Source organism: Lycorma delicatula, chromosome 8 (assembly GCF_047948215.1).
Source record: "Lycorma delicatula isolate Av1 chromosome 8, ASM4794821v1, whole genome shotgun sequence".
Taxonomy (NCBI): domain Eukaryota; kingdom Metazoa; phylum Arthropoda; class Insecta; order Hemiptera; family Fulgoridae; genus Lycorma; species Lycorma delicatula.
This window is the reverse complement of record NC_134462.1, coordinates 62,093,264-62,113,624: the sequence shown is the minus strand read 5'-3', so window position 1 is coordinate 62,113,624 and position 20,361 is coordinate 62,093,264. Positions and strand designations below refer to the sequence as shown.

The following is a 20,361-nucleotide window of genomic DNA, read 5'->3' as shown; positions in this document are numbered from 1 at the left end:
ATGGGAGAATGTTAAAAAGGAAATTCTTAAATCAGCAGAAGCGAACTTAAACAGAACAAAGAGAACTGGTAGATATCCTTGAGTATCAGAAGGTATATTGCAGCTGATGGATGAAGGTAGAAAATATAAGAATGCTAGTGAAGAAAATAAAAGGAACTATCGACAGTTAAGAAATACTATAAACAGGAAGTGCAAACTAGCGAAATAAAAGTGTTCAGAATTGGAAAGAGAAATGACCCTTGGTAAAGTAGACAGAGCAGGGTCAGACCCCGAGTGGCTGGAGGCCGGTGTTGGCGGCTTTGTCAGATTGAGGGCCGTACTTCCGCAGACGTGTTTGGTCTGGAGAATTTCGACGCCCCTACAAGAACTTGGCCCACTTGGTCTGGCATCCTGTGCTCCCTCGACGCTATTCCGAATCCAACGACACGTATGCACAGGATGGTGAGCCTGGTTTTTAACTGCCTCCATAACAAAAATTAAGATTTAATTAAATAAGGGTTAGCCCTGTCTGTTTAGCTTAAGCCAGCTTAATTAGTTAAGAAACCACAGCCAAAGTACTAGTTGTGGTCCACATAGGATTTAAAAGATCAAACCGTTTGTGACTGAAAGTTAAACTAAATTTAAAATTGAGAATTAAACTAAACCTTATGTGACTGAAAGTTAAACTAAATTTAAAATTGAGAATTAAACATAACCTTATGTGACTGAAAGTTAAACAAAATTTAAAATTGAGAATTAAACATTAATAGTTTAAGTTTAAAATAAGTTAAATTAAACTAAGTAGATAATTATTAAATTAAATAAAATTTTTTTATCTTCGTAGTTGTCATTCCTCACGTGGAGTAGTGAATTTTTTGGTTATGTCTGTGTTAATTGTGTTTTCCTTTTATTAGTTCTTGTTTTTATTTATTATGGGCAAGAAGGATAAGAAAAAGGGAAAAGGTGCTGAGAAAACAGCAGCAAAAACGGAAAAGAAATTTTCTCAAAAATTAAAAAAGGAATTAGCCGTGATTGGAGAAGTAAGTAGCTACATGCTTTGATTATTTGGAATCCGTAACCAATTATTCAATTTAAGAATTTATTTTACTTCCGATTACACGCGTATTTTATAAATTGATTTTAATTATTCTAATTGTATTAAATTTTTAAGGTTAAAGTTTGTTTGACATACTTCGGCCTTGTAACATAAAAGTGTTTTGATGAAGATGCCAACTTTATTACACCAAACTTTAAACAGATTTTTTGTGTTAAATAAAAAGTAATATTGTTGAATGATATTTCATTAATTTAAAGTAAGTTGGTTTTACAATATTTTCTTTGTATGTCCTGCCTATATATTGGGTTAAGGTAACGTTAATAAAAGTTTCTTATTCCGATATGTAAAATTTTTTTGTCTTAATTGTATTATAAATTTAGTGGATCTGATGCCTTGTGATTGAACATTTTAAATGCACTTCTTCGATTAAGTTCCTTTCTCAATGCTTCAGAATGTTACCTTTTAGAACTATTTATCATAGTAGTAGTCCTGTGGTTAGATGATAGTAGTTGCTGTGAAACTTTGCATGATAGTGGCTTTTCATACAGCATCTAGTTGTCCAAAAAAATTGATAATGAGCAGGTGGTCTTAAAGTTGGAATTTCAAGTTTCAAACATTGTATCTTTAATAGATCAAACTATAATAGCTCGTACTTTTTTAAAACTTTAATATTCTAACCAGATCCATTAAAATGTACAAAGTTTTTAGTCTGAGAGATATCAGTCTTGGAGAAGAGTAGTAAATTCAAAACTAGAAATCTGACAACCATTACATATTTTGGAGCTGCAATTTCATATAATTACACTGGAAATAACAGAATGAAATATTGTTAAAAAAAATTTAGAACAATTCAAAAAGAAAATAATGGTGAATAAAATATGATGATTGATAGAAAAAAAACTTTTGTAAGTAATTTTGGTCAGAAATGGTGTGGAGGTAAAGGAAAATGACCACTTGTAAAAAACAAATTTTTGTAAAAGTTTTATTAAGGGTTACTACATTAGTATTATATTCACAGAAAAATATCAATCTGGAATTTAATTTTTGATGATTTTGTACAAATTGACCCTTATCATAAGTACTAAATTGCTGTTTACAAGAATTTACATCCATTATTTACTAGTATGCAAACTCAATAAGTAAGTGATGACTGTGTTACTAATTGTATCATATTGAAAAAGCTATCCTTGTTTGTAGTAGTGAGAAATAGTGCAGGGTGTGTCATTGTGGTAGGATGTCATTGTGAGTATAAGATAACTCAGTGTATTATGTGTATCAGTATGGCAGAGGTGGTTAAGTGTGAACTATATTATTTAGGAGTTTGGTAGTTTATGATGTGACTGAACTGGCTATATTTGAGGATTCCTTGATACTGCCTTGGGTACATTATATTCCTGGGTTCTGATTAATATATTCTGCTCTGCTTTGTTGATCCGTGTATGTAAGAGGCTGTAATTATGTACATTACATGAACAAGGGATATACTGCATAAGGGATTGTTCCGTTCCACTTGTGCCATCAGGTGCTGCTACCTAGCGAGGGCTAGGGTTCTCCGACAAGCTTGGTCAGGCGATCTGATCACACGATCTCCTACTGCAAGGAGTGGTCATTACAATGTAGCGACCTTCTATTCATTCGGCCCTCGAATCTGACCCAGAGCGGTCGTGTTGCACATTCAGTCTGGATGGACAGTATTTGGATGAACGCTTACATTAGTTTTATATTTATATGTTATTTAGTTTAATCATATGTGTTATATTATATGCTTTATTAAGTTCAATTATATGTTATTGAAATGTCAAGACGACAACAAATTAAATAACAATTTAGCAAGCAACAAGGCGTTGTTTCAATTTATCACCTATAAACATACAGTCCAACCTTGCTCTAAAATCTATCATAACATGTTAACGGTCTTTAGGTGAGATCGTTCATAACATGGCTCTTAATCAAGAAAGCTGGACCAGATAAATGAATAAATGAACTAGAATTCAGAATATTCAAACATTTGGTCAAGTAAATAAAAAGCTTTTTCTGAAAATTTCCTTATTACACCTTGGAGTCTGTACTGTATCGTCTGTATACTGTATATCGTCTGTCTTTCTGTATACTTTTAATGATTCGCTTGTGAATCACATTCAAGAAAGAGGAAACATTACTCCTCGCGCCTCCCAGGCAATGATTCGTATAGAGAATAAAATTAACTATTCTGTAATATATTGATAGTGCTTGTTTTTCATTGAGAATACAACAGATTTTTTTTTTTTATTATAAGTGGAAGAATATTATTTAATATAGAATATTATTCTATATAATATTCTATAGAATATTATTATGTTTCCATTCAGCAAGTGCAATCAACAAAAACTCTTAGATATTTTGCGCATCTTTCTCTCTTTAATAAACTCAAAATGTTACTGATGTTTATTCTAAATTCTAGTGACACAGGTCTAGTATCCTTGTAGCATCTGAATAGCATTATACAGTCATGTATACAAGACTGTATGCAATTATATAGAAGTTTATTCGCTTTGAACCGATTTAGAATATTTAAAAACTCTTTTTTTAAGTTTTAAAATTCATTACTTTTGAGTTTAAAAAAATTCATTACTTCCTGTAATAAATTTTTTTCTGATTAAATCATCATATAAGCTCAAAGCTTGTGCTGTGTTAATGAATTAGAAATTTGTAGCATATGAAAAATGCCATGTCTGACCGGGATTTGAACCTGGGGGATATCCAGATGAAAGATAAAGATGCTACCACCCCTTCGTGGAGAGTAGCAGTGTTTTATTGTACATTCTAACATAGTCATATGACAACTGGAAAAAATCGTTTCGTAAAAAAATATTTTTTGCTGATGTGACTTGTGTACCACAAAAAATGTTGATTAAAATGTGGCTTATATCACCACAGCTGTAGTAGCAGTATCTTGTGTTGCTTTTTTTCAGTATTGTATTCACATCAGTATTAACTTCATTGTTAATTTTTTTAGATATTTCATGTGTGGTGCAGTTTAATGATAACTGTTTTTACTAAACTTTATACTTTTGCAGTATTATGTAAATTGGAATTCTGTTTAATTTTTTTATTTTAAAAAGTTTTGATTCTTGTTCCATTTAAGTCAGTTTTTGGAAATTTCCTAATTCAATTAATGGTTTCTTGTTTTATTGCATAGTGTTACTTTAAAAAAACTATTTCATCACATTCTGTTAATAGAATCTTAATTTTCATTTAGGATGATATTGAAAAAATTGTGGCCGATATTGAGGAAGAAGAGCGTAGACAGCAGGCAGTTACAGAAAAAGTTGTCCAGCCTCCTTCAAGAAGGGTTAATTTTTCCTTGACCCCTCATCCAGATAAAGATGAGTTGATATTTTTTGGTGGAGAATTCTATAATGGACAGAAGGTTAGTATTATTATTTATATTAAAATTTAGCATGTTTAACAGTGTTAATATTGTTTTATCATTGTTTAATGATAAAAATTATTTTAATATTATTAATTTTACTGGATTCAGTACATGTGAACTATTTAGTAAGGGCTTGTGATAAATACAGAACATTTAGTGTAGAATATAAAAATCTATTGTAATTATGCAAAATAAACATTAATTATTTTAAATTAAATTATTTTAAATTAATTATAGCCATTTATAGTTTTGGATGAGTTGATCCTCACTTTGGTATGTATTGAGGTAGGCTATATTTTTGTGATACCATTTGATATGATGTTAATTATTCTGAATTGAAAATTACTGTATAATATCTTTTTTGTGGTAGTTTGGTTCCAGGTAGTATCTAAATAGTTCTGAATGTGGAGCTGGTGGACGAAGATGATTACAATAGTTGCATGACAGTAATGTAATAATTGTTAGTTTAATGCTATTGCTTAATTTTTATACTGTAGTAAATTTCATATAAAAAGGTAATAAATATGCTCTTTCAAGAATATATGATTTAATACTACAGGTTAACTTCATTCACATTTCTCCTAAATAATAATATACAAATATGTAATCAGTATCATTGCAAACTAATTTTTGACTAACTGTAGGTGCCTCACCCGATGAACTATAATTTAACAACTAATAATAAGCACATGAAAATTGAGTTCCCACTGATCATAGAGTCTACATATAACATTTTAAAAGATTAATTTTTACTATTCAAAATTTTCACTTATCTACCTTGTGTTATATATCAAATGGCCTGCATTTATGCACAGTAATCTAATCATTGAATTTTTTTTTTTTTTAACTAATAAAATTTTACTTTACTTAATTTTATTCATATCTGAGCACAGAAACTAAAGAAACTCTGGTTAAAATTCTTCAAGAGATTGAACACATAATACATTGTATGAGGTGTGTATTTAAAGTAAGGTCTGTCTTACATTTGCTGCCTATATACAAGATGTCAACAGATGGCGCTTACATACCTCAGTTACTTCAATCAGTTGTTAGCTGTTAGCAATAATTGTTTAGTTATTTAGTTTTTAGTTGTTTATATTTTTCCATTTATAATAAATGCTGCGGTTTCATGATTATGCTAAGTGTGATTTACAAAGAGTATAATCTGTCGTTTGCTGGGAAAAAAATAAATTTTCAGCTGAAATTTACAGGAAAATTTGTGATGTTTATTGACTGAATATTATGAGTGATGCTAAAGTAAGACAGTGTTACTGTTCATTTTAAGAAGGCCAAGGAATATTCATGATGAAGAACGTAAAAATTGATCATCAGTGATAGCCGATGATTTGATGGAAATAGCTGATGAAAAAATTTGAGAAAACTGGCATTTCACTAGGTCAGTATTGTCTTTGATGTTTCACTATCGTTGATTTATGAAATTTTGATCAAAAACTTGGGCTACAAAAAATTGTATGACAGTTGGATGCCAAAAATGTTAATATTCAAGAACTCGCGCCAAAAATTTAACATGCTACTCACATGTTATATTTTATGCAACAGTGACAATTTTTAGGTAATTATTGCATGTAGTTTAGTATAAATCAAAGATATGTACTTAAAAGAGATTAATATAAGACTGGTAAAATTTTATTGCTTAATAAAAGTTTTTGGTCCCATTTGATCAAATAACATCTATATCATCAAACTAAGTAGAGTATAATTACTAGAGAAATCAAGATTTTTTTAATAATTATTTTTAGGTCTCATTTATCCAAATGACATTGTATCATCAAAATTATACTGTATATAATATATAATTACAAAAATAAAGTTTTAAAATTACTAAAATAAAGAGTTTAATAAATCATTTTGACTTAGTTTAACATTCCAATGTGACATCAGTATTCACATGTTGTATTGTATACAACATACTGATGTCTCCAGTTCAATTCTAGAATCTCGGAAAGTATGAATTTTTCGTGAAATCCGGTAATAACATATTATGTACTAGGAATGAATTAGGAATACAAAAGAACGTGAGTTCCCAAAGGTTAACTGACAGACAAGGAAAAATGTGTTTCTGCAATGCATGAATCTTTGTGGCATTATGAACATGAAAGTGATGAATTGTTTGGTCACATTGTTACCAGAGATGAAACCTGGATTTCTTATTCAAACATTGAGACAAAGCAGTAATCAATGCAGTGCAGAAGTTTTTGGCTACTGTTTTTTATTGGGGAAAAATGTTGTCAAATGATAACCATGACACATGGTAAAAAATGATAGTAATCCTGATAGAAAAATGATAGTGATGGTAGAAATGATAGTAATCGTGGAACTGTGAATGCTGGTACATACATTACATGTACTTTTAAGATTTGTTAATGTTTCATTGAACATTAACAAATCTTAAAAGTTGTAAAAATAAACACTGTGGAAGGCTATTTTGTGTGACTATTTTTGTATGACAGTGTCTGGCCACACATGGAAAATCAGACAGTGAGGAATTGGAAAAATTTTGTTGGAAGATGTTTAATCATCCACCCTATACCCTGATTTAGCTCTTAGTGATTATTTTCTTTTTTTTCACCTTAAACACTGGCTTGCATCACAAACTTGACAATGATGATGAATTGAAAAATGGCACTACTGGATTTAAATCATTGGCGACAAAATTCTTGAAGAGAGAATGAAGAAACTATTGAAAAGCTATGAAAAATTTGTTGAAATTGAAGACAGCTATGTAGAGAAGTAGTAAATAAATGTCATAGATTTTATTGGCAAAAGTAATAAATTTTGTTCATATTTCTCTGCCTTGTTTTTATTTCAAAACTAACCTAATTTTAAATACACACCTTGTATATATATAATTGGTAATATACAACAGCATATAATTTTTCACTAAGAATCACTAAGGAAACCCCCATATTGCACAGATTTTTCAATACTTGAGATGAATAGTGACAATTTCATAGATAATGGTATGCTAAAACAAATTAAAAATTTTCACTTATTTCTAATGAGAGATGTCATTTTGGTTTGATGAATTCATCAACACAACTCAGAAAATCATCTGTAATGACAGATGGGTGACTGATTTGTTCATCTTCATGGATGTCTTCTCTTCCTGCATTAAAATTTTTACACCATTGTCATATTGATAATTCATTCACCACATCTCCATAAATTTTCTTAATTTCATGATTAATATCACACAGTCACATATTTCTTGCATTAAGAAATCAAATTATAGATTTCACTTCACATGTATTTGCATTGTCTATTTTCTTATTTTAAACTTGGAGAGAAACAATACAAGTGTAAAGAATGTGTTGAGAACTTGCATAGGATAAGTTGATAAGTGATATATGTGCATGAGTCACTTGTATAATAAGGATGAGTAAACTGGCATTACTTTCTGTATGATCCTTCTACTTCATCAGTAATAAACATTTATAATAAATTTGCTTTGGTATATTGGTGATAGGCAGTATCCCTGGGAGTTTCTTACTCCCAAAAAATGTAAAAATGGATTTCTGATTTTTCTTAAACTGCCTTTGTAAGTCTTTTTCAGTGGTATTTTTCAACACCGAGTTTAGTTACAAAAACATTATGTAGTAACAATATTTACTTTCTCCAAATCCATAAAAAACAATTGGCATTTTATGAACACTCATCCTAGCATTTGGGGCTATATCAGTATGTTATCACATGTGTTATTTCCTGCGTAAAGCCACTTTGTTCTGTAATCTTGCTCGGTTGTTTCTTTCTGTTCTTGATGATGATGATGACACATCCATAAACTCATTCTAGGTGACTGGTCCCTGATTACTTTTACATTCAGTCTCTTATGTATTAAGTGGTATTATACTGTCATCTGGAATATTACTTTCTAATAGGCATGCATTAACTATATCTACTACTACTTGAAATTTGCCCTTAGGTTAGGTGATTTCTGTAGTAGTTATATAGTAACATTTCCAGAGATTGATGAATTTCTTTCTACCTGTCATACATTTAATTGTAATTTTCACTTTCTGTTCTAGTATCTAATCTACAAACTTGTTATGTTACCTTATATGAAATTATGAATTATTTTTTTGAATGTATAAAGACAAACAAATTTTTATTTTATTATTTCAGACAAGAGTGTTTAACGACATGTATTTTTATAATATACAACGAAATGAATGGACTCAAGTAAAATCACCAAATGGACCGGCACCTCGTTGTTCTCATCAAGCGGTATCTATATCGGCTGATCGAGGACAGATATGGTTGTTTGGTGGAGAATTTATTAGTCCTTCTCAGACACAATTTTATCATTATAAAGATCTTTGGGTTTACTACATTGCAGAGAAAAAGTGGGAGAAAATAAAGTATGTAAAATATTTCTTATTGATTCACTTAAATTATATTATCTTGTTGTTTAGTATTAAATTATGATGTTTACAGTAGAATCTTTATTGGATAAAAAGGGTGAGAGTGAGGTGACCTTTTTTGTAAGGGAGGTATAAGTAGAGCTTTACTAGAATCTACTTTAACTTGAAACACCATTTTTAACATTTTTTTTTAGTAGTCAAATTTCATTTTTTGGAATCTTGTGACCGGTTTGTTATTGAAATTTGTATAATGCATGCAGTTTATTAATTGTAATGATTACTGGAAGATTAGTGTTATGTATATCATAAAATCTTTACTTGCTGGTATTAATAAAATAATTAGTAAATATGTTATTGTTTAGTGCTTCAGGTGGTCCTTCTTCTCGAAGCGGACACCGTATGGTTTGTGTAAAAAAACAACTTATTGTTTTTGGTGGATTTCATGAGAGTCATCAGGATTTTAAATATTTTAATGATGTTTATGCCTTCAGTTTAGAAAATCGTACTTGGAAGAAATTGGAACCTTCAGGTACTCTAATTTTATATCATTTATATATAATATTTAGGTAATTTATGAAATTATTCTTACTATAACAATATATTACTATCACTCTTCTTGAAATAAACTAATCTACTGAAACTGAAGTACTACATATTAACCCAATGACTGATTGAAACACTTGTCTTATTTAAATACTACTGTTATAAATCACTACCCATCAAGACTATAGAGTAGTACAGAACTACATACAATGAACAGACTTCTAATCATGTTGACACAAGTCTGTGAATAATGAAATTCAAGTCTTTTAACTTGTTAAACCCTGATGAAAATGAGTAGTTACAAGAATTATATGTGTCAATCTGTAGCGGTGCAGCTTGTGGACTATTAATTCTTGGCAGGCATTGTTATGCGTGAGAATATATACTGGTCGAATCTATGCGTTTTATATTCTTCATGTGATTATAGTGAATTCTATTTCTTTTAATTACTTTAATGTGATTTAAAATACATTCTGAAATACCAAATACTTAAAAAAAAAATAATTCGTCATATATGACTGTAGACTGCATGTAAGGACATGGGTCACGGTTTGGCCAGTCTTTATGTTATACAAATAAATAAATAATAAACTTGATTAAATAATCAAATAAATGTAACAACTAAATAAACAATTTAAAAATAATGACAAAAACTCATCTCGTGGAAAAATATCAATATTCTTATTAGTTAACATAATTGGAAAAAAAATCTTATCAAATGAATGCATTTTAAGAAAAATTGAATCCTAGTGCTATATTGTAACAATCAAAGTATTAATTATTTTCTCTATCCTTCCATAGCTCATGGAACAAGTAAAAATGAGATTGCAGATTTGTGCACTTAGCAAATAAGAAGGAACCATGTCATTTGCTGTTCTATGGGCGTAGCAGCAAATATACTAATGCAAAGTCAAATCAGAAACTGTTTTTAGATAAATTTAATAATTGCATGTATCTTTTAGAATTTTAAGTTTTAGAAACTATAAGTAACTTATAATATTTACTGTAATTATTGTAACTTATATATTTACTGTTTTATAAAAGAGTTTATTTTTGTAATTTACTGACAAAAATTATTTTTTTTCCAGGAACACCGCCGTCTCCTCGATCAGGTTTCCAAATGTTTCCTCTTTCTGATGGAAAAATATTAATTTTTGGTGGCTATAGTAAAGTGAAAGTTAAAAAAGATGTTGATAAAGGTGTTACACACACTGATATGTTCCTTCTTTCTCCTGAAAGTATGTAAACAATTTATTTATTTTTTTAAATCTTATCTATTGAAATTTATTTTTCCATGAAGTTCTTTTGTTAACACGTAGTATTAACACATAACTATTTTCTATTAACATATACTGTTTATTAGATAAAGCAATTTGAAAACACTGCTAGGTACAGTATTGCCATGAGTCATCAGTTAACTAGTAATCTGTCAGTTGCATTCCACTGTTAGTACCTATTTATATGAATTTTATTCCTTTATTTGAATATGTTGTTAGTTAAAAATATTATATAACTTTTACTAAAACTAGGAATATTATGTAATCTATACTTGTATGTGATGCGATTCTTCTGTCAGTGGGGTGGCATGATCACTACTGATATTCCACAGCTGGATGCAGTACGTTTTAAATGTATTGCTCAGTGTGTAGTTAATATAGTTTGATTAATAAAAATAAATAAATATAACAGCAAGAATGGTCTACCCATCAGGTTCATCTAGTGGTGAACTCATCAATGCAAATCAGCTGATTTAAAAGTCAAGAGTTCTAAGGTTCAAATCCTAGTATAGGTGGTTACTTTTTTATGGATTTTAATACTATATCGTGGGTACTGGTGTTCTTTGATGGTTGAGTTTCAATTAACCACTCATATCAGGAATGGTTAATCTGAGACTGTACAAGACTACACTTCAATTACATTTATACATATCCTCATTCAACCTCTGAAGTGATACCTTACAGTGGTTCTGGAGGCTAAACAGAAAAAGAAAGCAAGAATGGTCTCTTCATTGCCTTAATAAAAGTGGTGCTTTGAATTTCCAGTATTCATCATTAGTCAGAAATATTTCATGTTGATAATGTTTAACTTGATTACAATTAAAATTTCTTAATTCCAACATGATTGATCTTGAATCCACTCATTTGACAAGTTATATACCAGCATTTAATATTTAAGTTGAAGATTAATATATATGGAATTTCCTCTACCATATCACTCTTGTTTTGTTTGATTTAACTTATCATCCTTGTATAAGTTGTAACATGAATATTGTTGGGTAAAGTTAACAAAAATAAAAGAATACACAGCTCTTATTTGCCAAAAGAAATTGGACTTTAATTGGAAAGAAAACAAATGAACTTAAGTTAAATCATAACCTTAAAAAATAAAAAGAAATTATGAAATTAACATAACTTAAGTCTATATAAGAAATATCAGCTGAATCAACATATGAATAATGATATTAAATGAGAAAATATATGAATATAGATTTTGAAAATATACAATTTAACAAAGCCTGAAAACAAGAGAACATAAAACACCATATTTACAATTATATACTTAGAAAAACATAACATCAATAAACATAGCATGACTGGAAAACTATTGCATTACTGACATATGCTGTAATATTGAAAAATTAGCAATGAACAAATGTCATTAGCTTAGACAAATAAATTACAGTAAATCTTAATTATTGGCACTGGCCTTTCCTGATTTATGAACAACAAACTTATCATTAAATAATTAAAACTAGCAATTCTAGTTTAGTATAGAAAAAAGGCCACAATAATATTCTAGTACAAAAGGAATTAATTACAATAATCAAATTGAAATAAGTAAACATATAAATAGAGTTCATTTTAGTAAATAAGCTTTCTTTAAAATATGAAATTACAAAGAAGTCCTAAAACATAACTTCACATCAGGAGTAATTTTCTTTAGATTAATTTAAGAGAAGAGATAATGTACGATTAACTGAATGTTCCACAAAATTTAATGATAAAATAACTGTTTAACGTAATAAATAATGAAAATTATTAAACTTGCCTGTAGCACACAAATATTAGCAAGAGACGAACTCGTGAATGAAGGTAAATGAATACATACAGTAATCCTGGGCGTAGTCTGCAGTGGTGTATCAGGAATGCAGGGGTGAGTCGTGGTTTAAAGGTAGAATGATACATAGCATCTCAGATACGTAGCAACGAGTTTGGAGATTCTGCATCGATGAAAATATAATCAGCAGCTAGAGAAGATTCGGCGTCGATAGAATTGGCAGTTTGTAGTAATTGAAGCACTTTTGACAGAGACGTAATATAGTGAATTTGAAGCATAACTTAACAAAGAAACAAGGCTGGACGAACATAGAAAACTGTGAAATCACGAAAAACTGACGAGTAGAACTAGAGAATATTTTGACAGAGAAATACCGCAACGTTTATGAAGACGAAGAAAGTATTAACATTATACGAGCGAAAGAGAACATCGAAGCCTGGTCCTCCAAGTCTGGAGGACCAGGATCCGCACAGCGTGAAAGTCAGGACTAGAATGAAAAACTGGCGTGGTGAGAATTAGGGGAAGCAAACAAAGCAATGGACAGAAGAGTGTGTGTGTGTGTGTTAACAACAAGAGTAGTGTCTTAGTGTTAGTATGAGAACGATTAGAGAAAACGTGTGGAATTCGGGGACGAAGACATAACAAAAATAATTTACAAGCAAGCAGACCACTAAAGAATTACGTAAGACTGATAAAATAATTTCTGAATATGCAAGTTGAAGAAATGACATCAGGGCAGACAAAGAGAAATAGACTTCTAGGAACTATGACAATATTGAAATTGGTTGAGAATAAAAAACACTATGCCTAATATATACATTAAGACAAAACAGCAATGAAATAATGCGTGATAGAAATAAGCTAACACCAATACGATGATGCAACAGCCAGTCAAGCTGGAGCCTGAGAGAAATGATATCGAAAATAAACCCAAACAATCTATTTAAAAAATACACGTAGATAAGCCTTACAAAAAATGCAAAAATAAAAATTACCAAGCCTGTAAAAACAACATGACCCAACCCTAGCTTTGAATTCATTGGAATAAAACGACTTTACGCAAACGGCGTAAACATACCGGGGGGCGAGCGAGGAAAATCAAGAAGAGAAGACCAGAGGGTGAATCTTATTCACAGGACGAGTGACAAAACCAGAAGAAAGTTTGATGCAAACGACACGACAAATACCATCTATACCAGGAAAAGTTACAGAGATAACACCAATGGGCCAACAAAGTGGAAGTGTACTAGAAGATTTCAACAAGACAAGATCACCAACAGCAAGGTTAGGTTGAGATTTGTTCCATCTTGAATGAGAAGTGAGCTCATGTAGGTATTCTTTGGATCATCGATTCCAGAAATGTCATTATTATTTTACATCCATTTATTTTGATGAAAATATATATGGAATTTCCTCTACCATATCACTCTTGTTTTGTTTGATTAACTTATCATCCTTGTATAAGTTGTAACATGAATATTGTTCAAATCTTATTATACAGTCTTCTAAAACCACATCTAGCTATAGTTGTATGGGGACTGTTTGTTGAATGTGCAAAATGGTCATTATTATTTTACATCATTTATTTTGATGAATGCTGCATTCTTAGGCAAAAAAAATTTAGATTGCAAAGGATATACCTTTTTTTTTGTTCTTAATTGTAATAGGAATAAATAAACAGGGCTCTTTCTGTTTAACATAGTTTTTTTTTCTCTAGGTAGGTGGAGTCTGGTATTGTTCACAAACATGTGAGTTGAATAGTGTCTGTGGTTATGCCCACTATTCTAAATACTGTAATCCATACAAACTTTATGGTAAATAAAACGCACTGATCCACTTTTTAAAATGATTGTTTAATGTTTATTGTTTAGCGTTGTACATATTTATTTATATTTTATATATTGTTACATTGTTGTATCATGTATTTTAATTTATGAGATGAGATGAACATGTGTAGTTATGAATGTGCGAGTGAACAATACAGTCCATTAAATTAATGCATATATTAACATCAGCTGTACTTAGGTCAACTAAATATATAGATGTAAAAAAGAAGAAAACGAGACAGTACCGAAATATATCATAAATATAAATAAATAATATATGAAGATGAACAGGTATAGCAAATAACTAATAATACATAGATATTATCTATGCAACAGATAAGTGTAATAACAAATAATTTTGTTGTTTAATATAGTGTGAGGTATTGAAACTTGTATTTACATTTATTATTTATAGAAGGAGATACGACTGGATTAAAGTGGAAGTGGTGTGCTGTGAAACCAGGTGGTATACGCCCTAGCCCTCGATCTGGTGTTAGTGCTGCAATTGCTCCGGCTAATAAGATTTTCACTTTTGGTGGTGTCTTAGACCAAGATGATAATGATGATGATGAAGATTTAGTTAGTGAATTTTATAATGATCTTTATATACTTGAGGCCGATCGAACTATATGGAGAAGTGGTAATTTATAATATAGCTTTTCTTAAATAATTTTATCTTGAATGGAAATTAAAATTTACTCTTTAAGTTAAGACTGTTTTAGTTTAATTTCAAGAATTCTAGGATGAGATACTTGTAAATACATGATTTTGGTTTTCATATAAAACTACAACTACAATCACTATTTTTGAATCTTTTTAAATAGTAACCTTTGTAATAGGCAATTCAATATTTAAAAAATTTATTTTCCTCACCCATGCCACTATTGAATTTGCTAATTTGAAGTTTCAGCACAAGTTAACTTACAAAAGTTCTTGTAAATAAATTAAAAAAATAGAAGTAGCCTTAGTAGTAAACTATAAACAGTAACTTACATTCATAAAGTAATATACAGCTGCATAGGGACACATTTTTTGCTAAGCACAAATCGATTCACCTACACTTGATTGTTATAGGTGATAACAAACTTTAACATTTCAAAGATACTGTGTTGCCATGGGATTCCTCCCACAGGAAAATTCACCGAGAGGAAGTGGTCCTCTGCCAATTGCAGATAGGACATATGAGAGCTACTCACGGGTACCTGATGTCAGCAGAAAATGCACCACTATGCGTATGATGCAACTGCCGCTTGATTGTGTGCCACATCTTTGTGGATTGTATATGTTATGCAGCCTTGTCATAAATTTAAATTTGCCAGGATTTTTTGTGAAATCCTGGGCAATAATAAAGAAGTTTTGGACCGGGTGTTTTTATTTCTCCGAAGTATTAGTATTTTACTTACTTTTCAATAGTGTTGTTAATTATTCTTTTTACAGCAGTTATGTTTTGTGTTTAACATTTTGGTTAAAGTTTTTTACTTTGTCTTTGTTTTTAATATTTTAGTTTGTTTTAATTTTGTTTTTAAAAATTTCTTCTTTAACTTTTTATTTTGTTTTAATTTTTGTTGTTGTTTTATTATATTTTATATTTTGTGTTTATATTTCACAATTTGTGTTTTCTGGGCAATGATGACATAACAATGTATTTCACCCAAAAAAATAAATAAGTAAAAAAATATACTTGATCAAAAATAACACAAATGGTAATCAAAGGTCTAAATGAGTGTGAACTTCTTCTAATAAAATCTAAAGGTAAACAAATTCTTATGATTATCCTAAATACAATGAAAGTGGACCATCATGTACCCAGCTGGCCCAGAATTTTTGTCACTGCTCTTAATCCTGAAATGTATCTTCTACAAAAGAGAAATTAAAATACACTGTTGTAATATAGAAATGTGAAGGGATCAGCAAGTATTGCCACTAAAGAGAAATCTCCGCAATAGAGAGATCTGTACTGTAATGAGAGGCTTTACTGTATGTTAAATCTATATAACAGTTAATTTAACTGTGGATGAGTACATTTAAAATTTATTTTAATTAATTGTTATTGGTTTATACAGTTTCATTATCTGGAAAGAAAGAAGGTGGAAAGCAAAAACGAAGGAGGAAGAAAGATGCTGGAGAAGATCAGATGGATGAAGATATTGCAGAAGAAGAGAATGAAATCACCAAAGCTGAAATTGTAACTATATCTTGCATTATAATTAACTATATTTAAAATTTTAGTCTTATTTCACTTGCATGATCAATTTATTTTGTGCATTGGCAGTGTATAAAAAAGAGTGAAAATTGTTAAAAAATGCGTTTTTTTTTTCTTGATAACTTAAAGCATTGATAATTATGCATTTAGGAATAATAATTGAACCAGTTATTATCTATAGATTCTGTATGCTTGGATCAGATATCTCAATTGTTTACTGCAACCCAAACTTTTTAATTTCAAAGATAAAATCGTTTATAAGTCTCTATTTTGAGCTATTTTCCAAACATTTGCATATCAATAATTCATTTGGCAACTAATTGTAAGAAATTTGTTTCTTCATATTTTTTTTTATGTTGAAATTAAGAAAAAACATATTCTGATAATATTGAACATATAACCTGTAGTTTGAAGGGATTCTTAATCTCAGGAAGAGATTAATATGAAGCCCTATTACCTTATTTGATGACTGTTGCTACTAATGACTTTAAGAAGTGAATTTATTGTTAATACATAGAAAAAATTACTGATTTTTTCTCACTGATTACTGTTTTCTTCTGTTAATCAATTTTCCTTAATGCTGTACCATTATCATTTAATAAATCATGAATTTAATTTTGTATGGCTTATTTTATAAGATTTGCTGTAGTGCGCGTGCGTGTGTGTGTGTATTTGCAGTGTTTGTGGATATTGAAGAAGTGATGCAGTTGTTTAAAGAGATTTTTCAGGTTCTCCAGCACCACCTGGTAGAGCTATCTGCAATTTAAGTAAAAGATTTAAGATCTATTGAAGCATTCGTGATTTACAGAGAGGTGAGAGCCCTAAAAAACTGTATCTGATGAAAACATATAACTGTTCATTCAGTTATTCAAAACCGTAGAAAATCTTATAAAAATGATCAGCTGCATCTTATGAAAACAATATTTTACGCAGCAGTCTACATCATATTCTAAAATCATTGAATTGAAAACTCATCTTGTAATGCAGCACAAGTTTAAATGTTTGCAGGTGTAAATGTGTGGGCAGGTATTTAAAATTGTTGCATTGTAATCTATTTCATAGCTTTAAGTTTGTGCGAATACATTCTCAGTGATATATTTTATATGATTCACTTGCAAAAAATAATTTAAGTTTAACTTTTTTGTTGCAGAATGAAGCCCCTGTGGTGGTTGCTGATGATGGAATATTTACAATGACTGTTGGTCCATCTACTGCTTCAGAAGAGCCAAGTGATTCCTTAGATCCATGTTCTCAGAATAACAAATCAAAGGTTTTCATTCCTTGCCCTAGAATTAATTCAGGCATGGCTATAAAGCATGGTGTCATATACTTATTTGGAGGAATTTATGAAGAAGGAGATAAACAGTATACGCTTGCTGATTTCTATTCACTGGGTAAGCTTTTATCTATGTATTCAATTTTATCCAAATTGCTTAATATGTTGAGGTTATAAACAAGGTAACATAGATTCGTGACTTTTTTTATTTGAGTCTACCACATTTTACTGTTTTTGAAAACTCAGGTTTTCTTTATTTGCTGATCATGTTATGTAATAAATTAGATTGTCAGTTTGTTAAATAAAAAAAAAAAAATAAATACATAAAATCAATATATAGGAGTTCACAGATAATTATCACTTGCCTTGCTATGTGGTATAGATTAAGGTTTGGCCAAGGTTGTATTTCAATATTAATGACTTCTCAATAATGTCAGCCTTCTACCATTCTTTTATTGGGATCTAATTATCATAATTCTTGGCTTTGTGATGCAAGATTTGTAACAGACTATTTATTCAATATATAATCAAGGGATACAGCTGCCTACAGTCCCTGACCAAACAACAAAGCTGTAGTTGAAATTTAGACTTGTAGAATATCATAAAACTAGTTGGTTTACAGAAAATGTGCCAATACATAGGTTTTAACCTTTAAATCTGGTTGGCATTACTGTACATTTTTTTATATCTTAATAAATGTATTTTCATATCTTGCTATCTTGCTAATGCTGTATATTTTTTAATTATAAGCATATACAATAACATGTTAATTATCATTAAAATGTTAATGTTATACTTTTCTTTCCATTGAGGACAGCATTAAGATTTAAGTGTTTGATGTTGTTGACTTGCTAACATAGAATAAAAGATTATGAGAAAATTTAAATTACTTGTAGCAACAACAGTAGTGGTTACTAACCATCATTCTCTAGGACCTGTTTTGTATGATTGTATTTATCATATTTGTGAATAGTACAAGGGTTGTTCAATAATTAAACAAAGAAATGTTTACATTGTGAAAGCTATTTAAATAGAATAAACTGAAGCTGTTTGGATTGGTCCCAGTGAAAAACCTGGAACCAAGTTTGACAACAATGTGCAATATATAAAGAGTGCAATACAAGTTTGGTTCAGATGTTGAGGTGAACAATTCTTTACTACTGTAGTAAGAAAAGATAGAGAAAGATGGGTCAAGTACTTAAATGTGTCCAGGATTGTGATGAAAAGTAATGTTAGTTTCATTCTCATTGAATGAATAATAATTTTTCTATAGTAATTTGTCTGTCTTCACCTGTTATGACAGTTAATCTGTAATGTTGCTATACCCAAGTTCAACTTTGGTACAGCAAAATTAAAAATTAAATGTCATAGCAGGTGATCAGGGGATTGTGAATTGACTTATTCAACTAATAGGTTGAGAAATTTATATTTGTTGAGCAAAATTCAGTATCATAATATTTTCCATTTTATAATTTGAGCATATTCAAAAAGGTGGCATTCACTGAATACTGCAAACTCGTGATTGTTCACTTGATTGAATATAATCATGATACACAGTTTAAAAATAAAGATTAAAATCTTATAAGTTAAAAATTGTAATTCTTCTATATTTTTGTAAATGGAAAAATTTTTCAGGTCGTACATCAGTTTGATAGTAGGTATAAGTTTCTTAAATTGAAGGTCTTTAAAACTATAATATGTTACTTCTTAATTTAATAGTGTCATACATATAATCTATCTTCATATTATGTATTCTTTACAGATATACATAAATTGGATGAATGGCAAATTATAATTCCTCCAGATAATAAACATGAATGGTTGGAGTCCAGTAGTGAGTCAGATTCTGAAGATAGTGATGATGATGATGATGGTGATGAAGATGTTGAACCGATGGAAGTAAATTAAACATTGCTTCTTCGATTATGTTCTTTTTTTTTAATTTTTTTGTATTAAGTTAAATTGTTTAATGAAAATATCAAAGTATCAAAATTGTTTTCTTTATAATCAATAACTGGTTATTATTCCTTGATGAAAATCACGTTGTGAAATACATTAATATCATGTAGGTAGTGTTTAATCAATTTCAGTTAAATTCCTATTTTTGATATGTTTTATCAACATGTAATAGATCCTAGGCTTTCTTTTAAAGATCTTGTACATCTTCTTTTTTTTTTTGTCTTCAGTCATTTGACTGGTTTGATGCAGCTCTCCAAGATTCCCTATCTAGTGCTAGTCGTTTCATTTCAATATACCCTCTACATCCTACATCCCCAACAATTTGTTTTACATACTCCAAACGTGGCCTGCCTACACAATTTTTCCCTTCTACCTGTCCTTCCAATATTAAAGCGACTATTCCCTATCGCTATGCGTTTTGAAATACTCCACTCTCCTCCCTATCTTCTTGTTCATCACGAAACCTACTCCTGCCTGCCCATTATTTGACGCTGAATTAATTACTCTAAAATCACCTGACCAAAAGTCGCCTTCCTCTTCCCACCGAACCTCACTAATTCCTACTATATCCACATTCACCCTATCCATTTCCCTTTTTAAATTTTCTAGCCTACCAACCTTTTTTAAGCTTCTAACATTCCACGCTCCGACTCGTAGAATGTTATTT

At 30.0% G+C, this 20,361-nt stretch overlaps 1 protein-coding gene across 1 annotated transcript; it reads left to right on the top strand.

Annotated features, from left to right (window-relative positions):
• The first annotated feature begins 821 nt into the window (after positions 1-821).
• Positions 822-19,730, top strand: LOC142328808 (kelch domain-containing protein 4). The gene is made up of 9 exons (XM_075372854.1): positions 822-1,019; positions 4,275-4,445; positions 8,592-8,827; positions 9,193-9,359; positions 10,462-10,611; positions 14,672-14,896; positions 16,320-16,441; positions 17,610-17,853; positions 19,498-19,730. The coding sequence occupies exons 1-9, from the start codon at positions 912-914 to the stop codon at positions 19,641-19,643; spliced, it is 1,569 nt and encodes a 522-aa protein (XP_075228969.1). The 5' UTR covers positions 822-911; the 3' UTR covers positions 19,644-19,730.
• Positions 19,731-20,361: the final 631 nt, after the last annotated feature.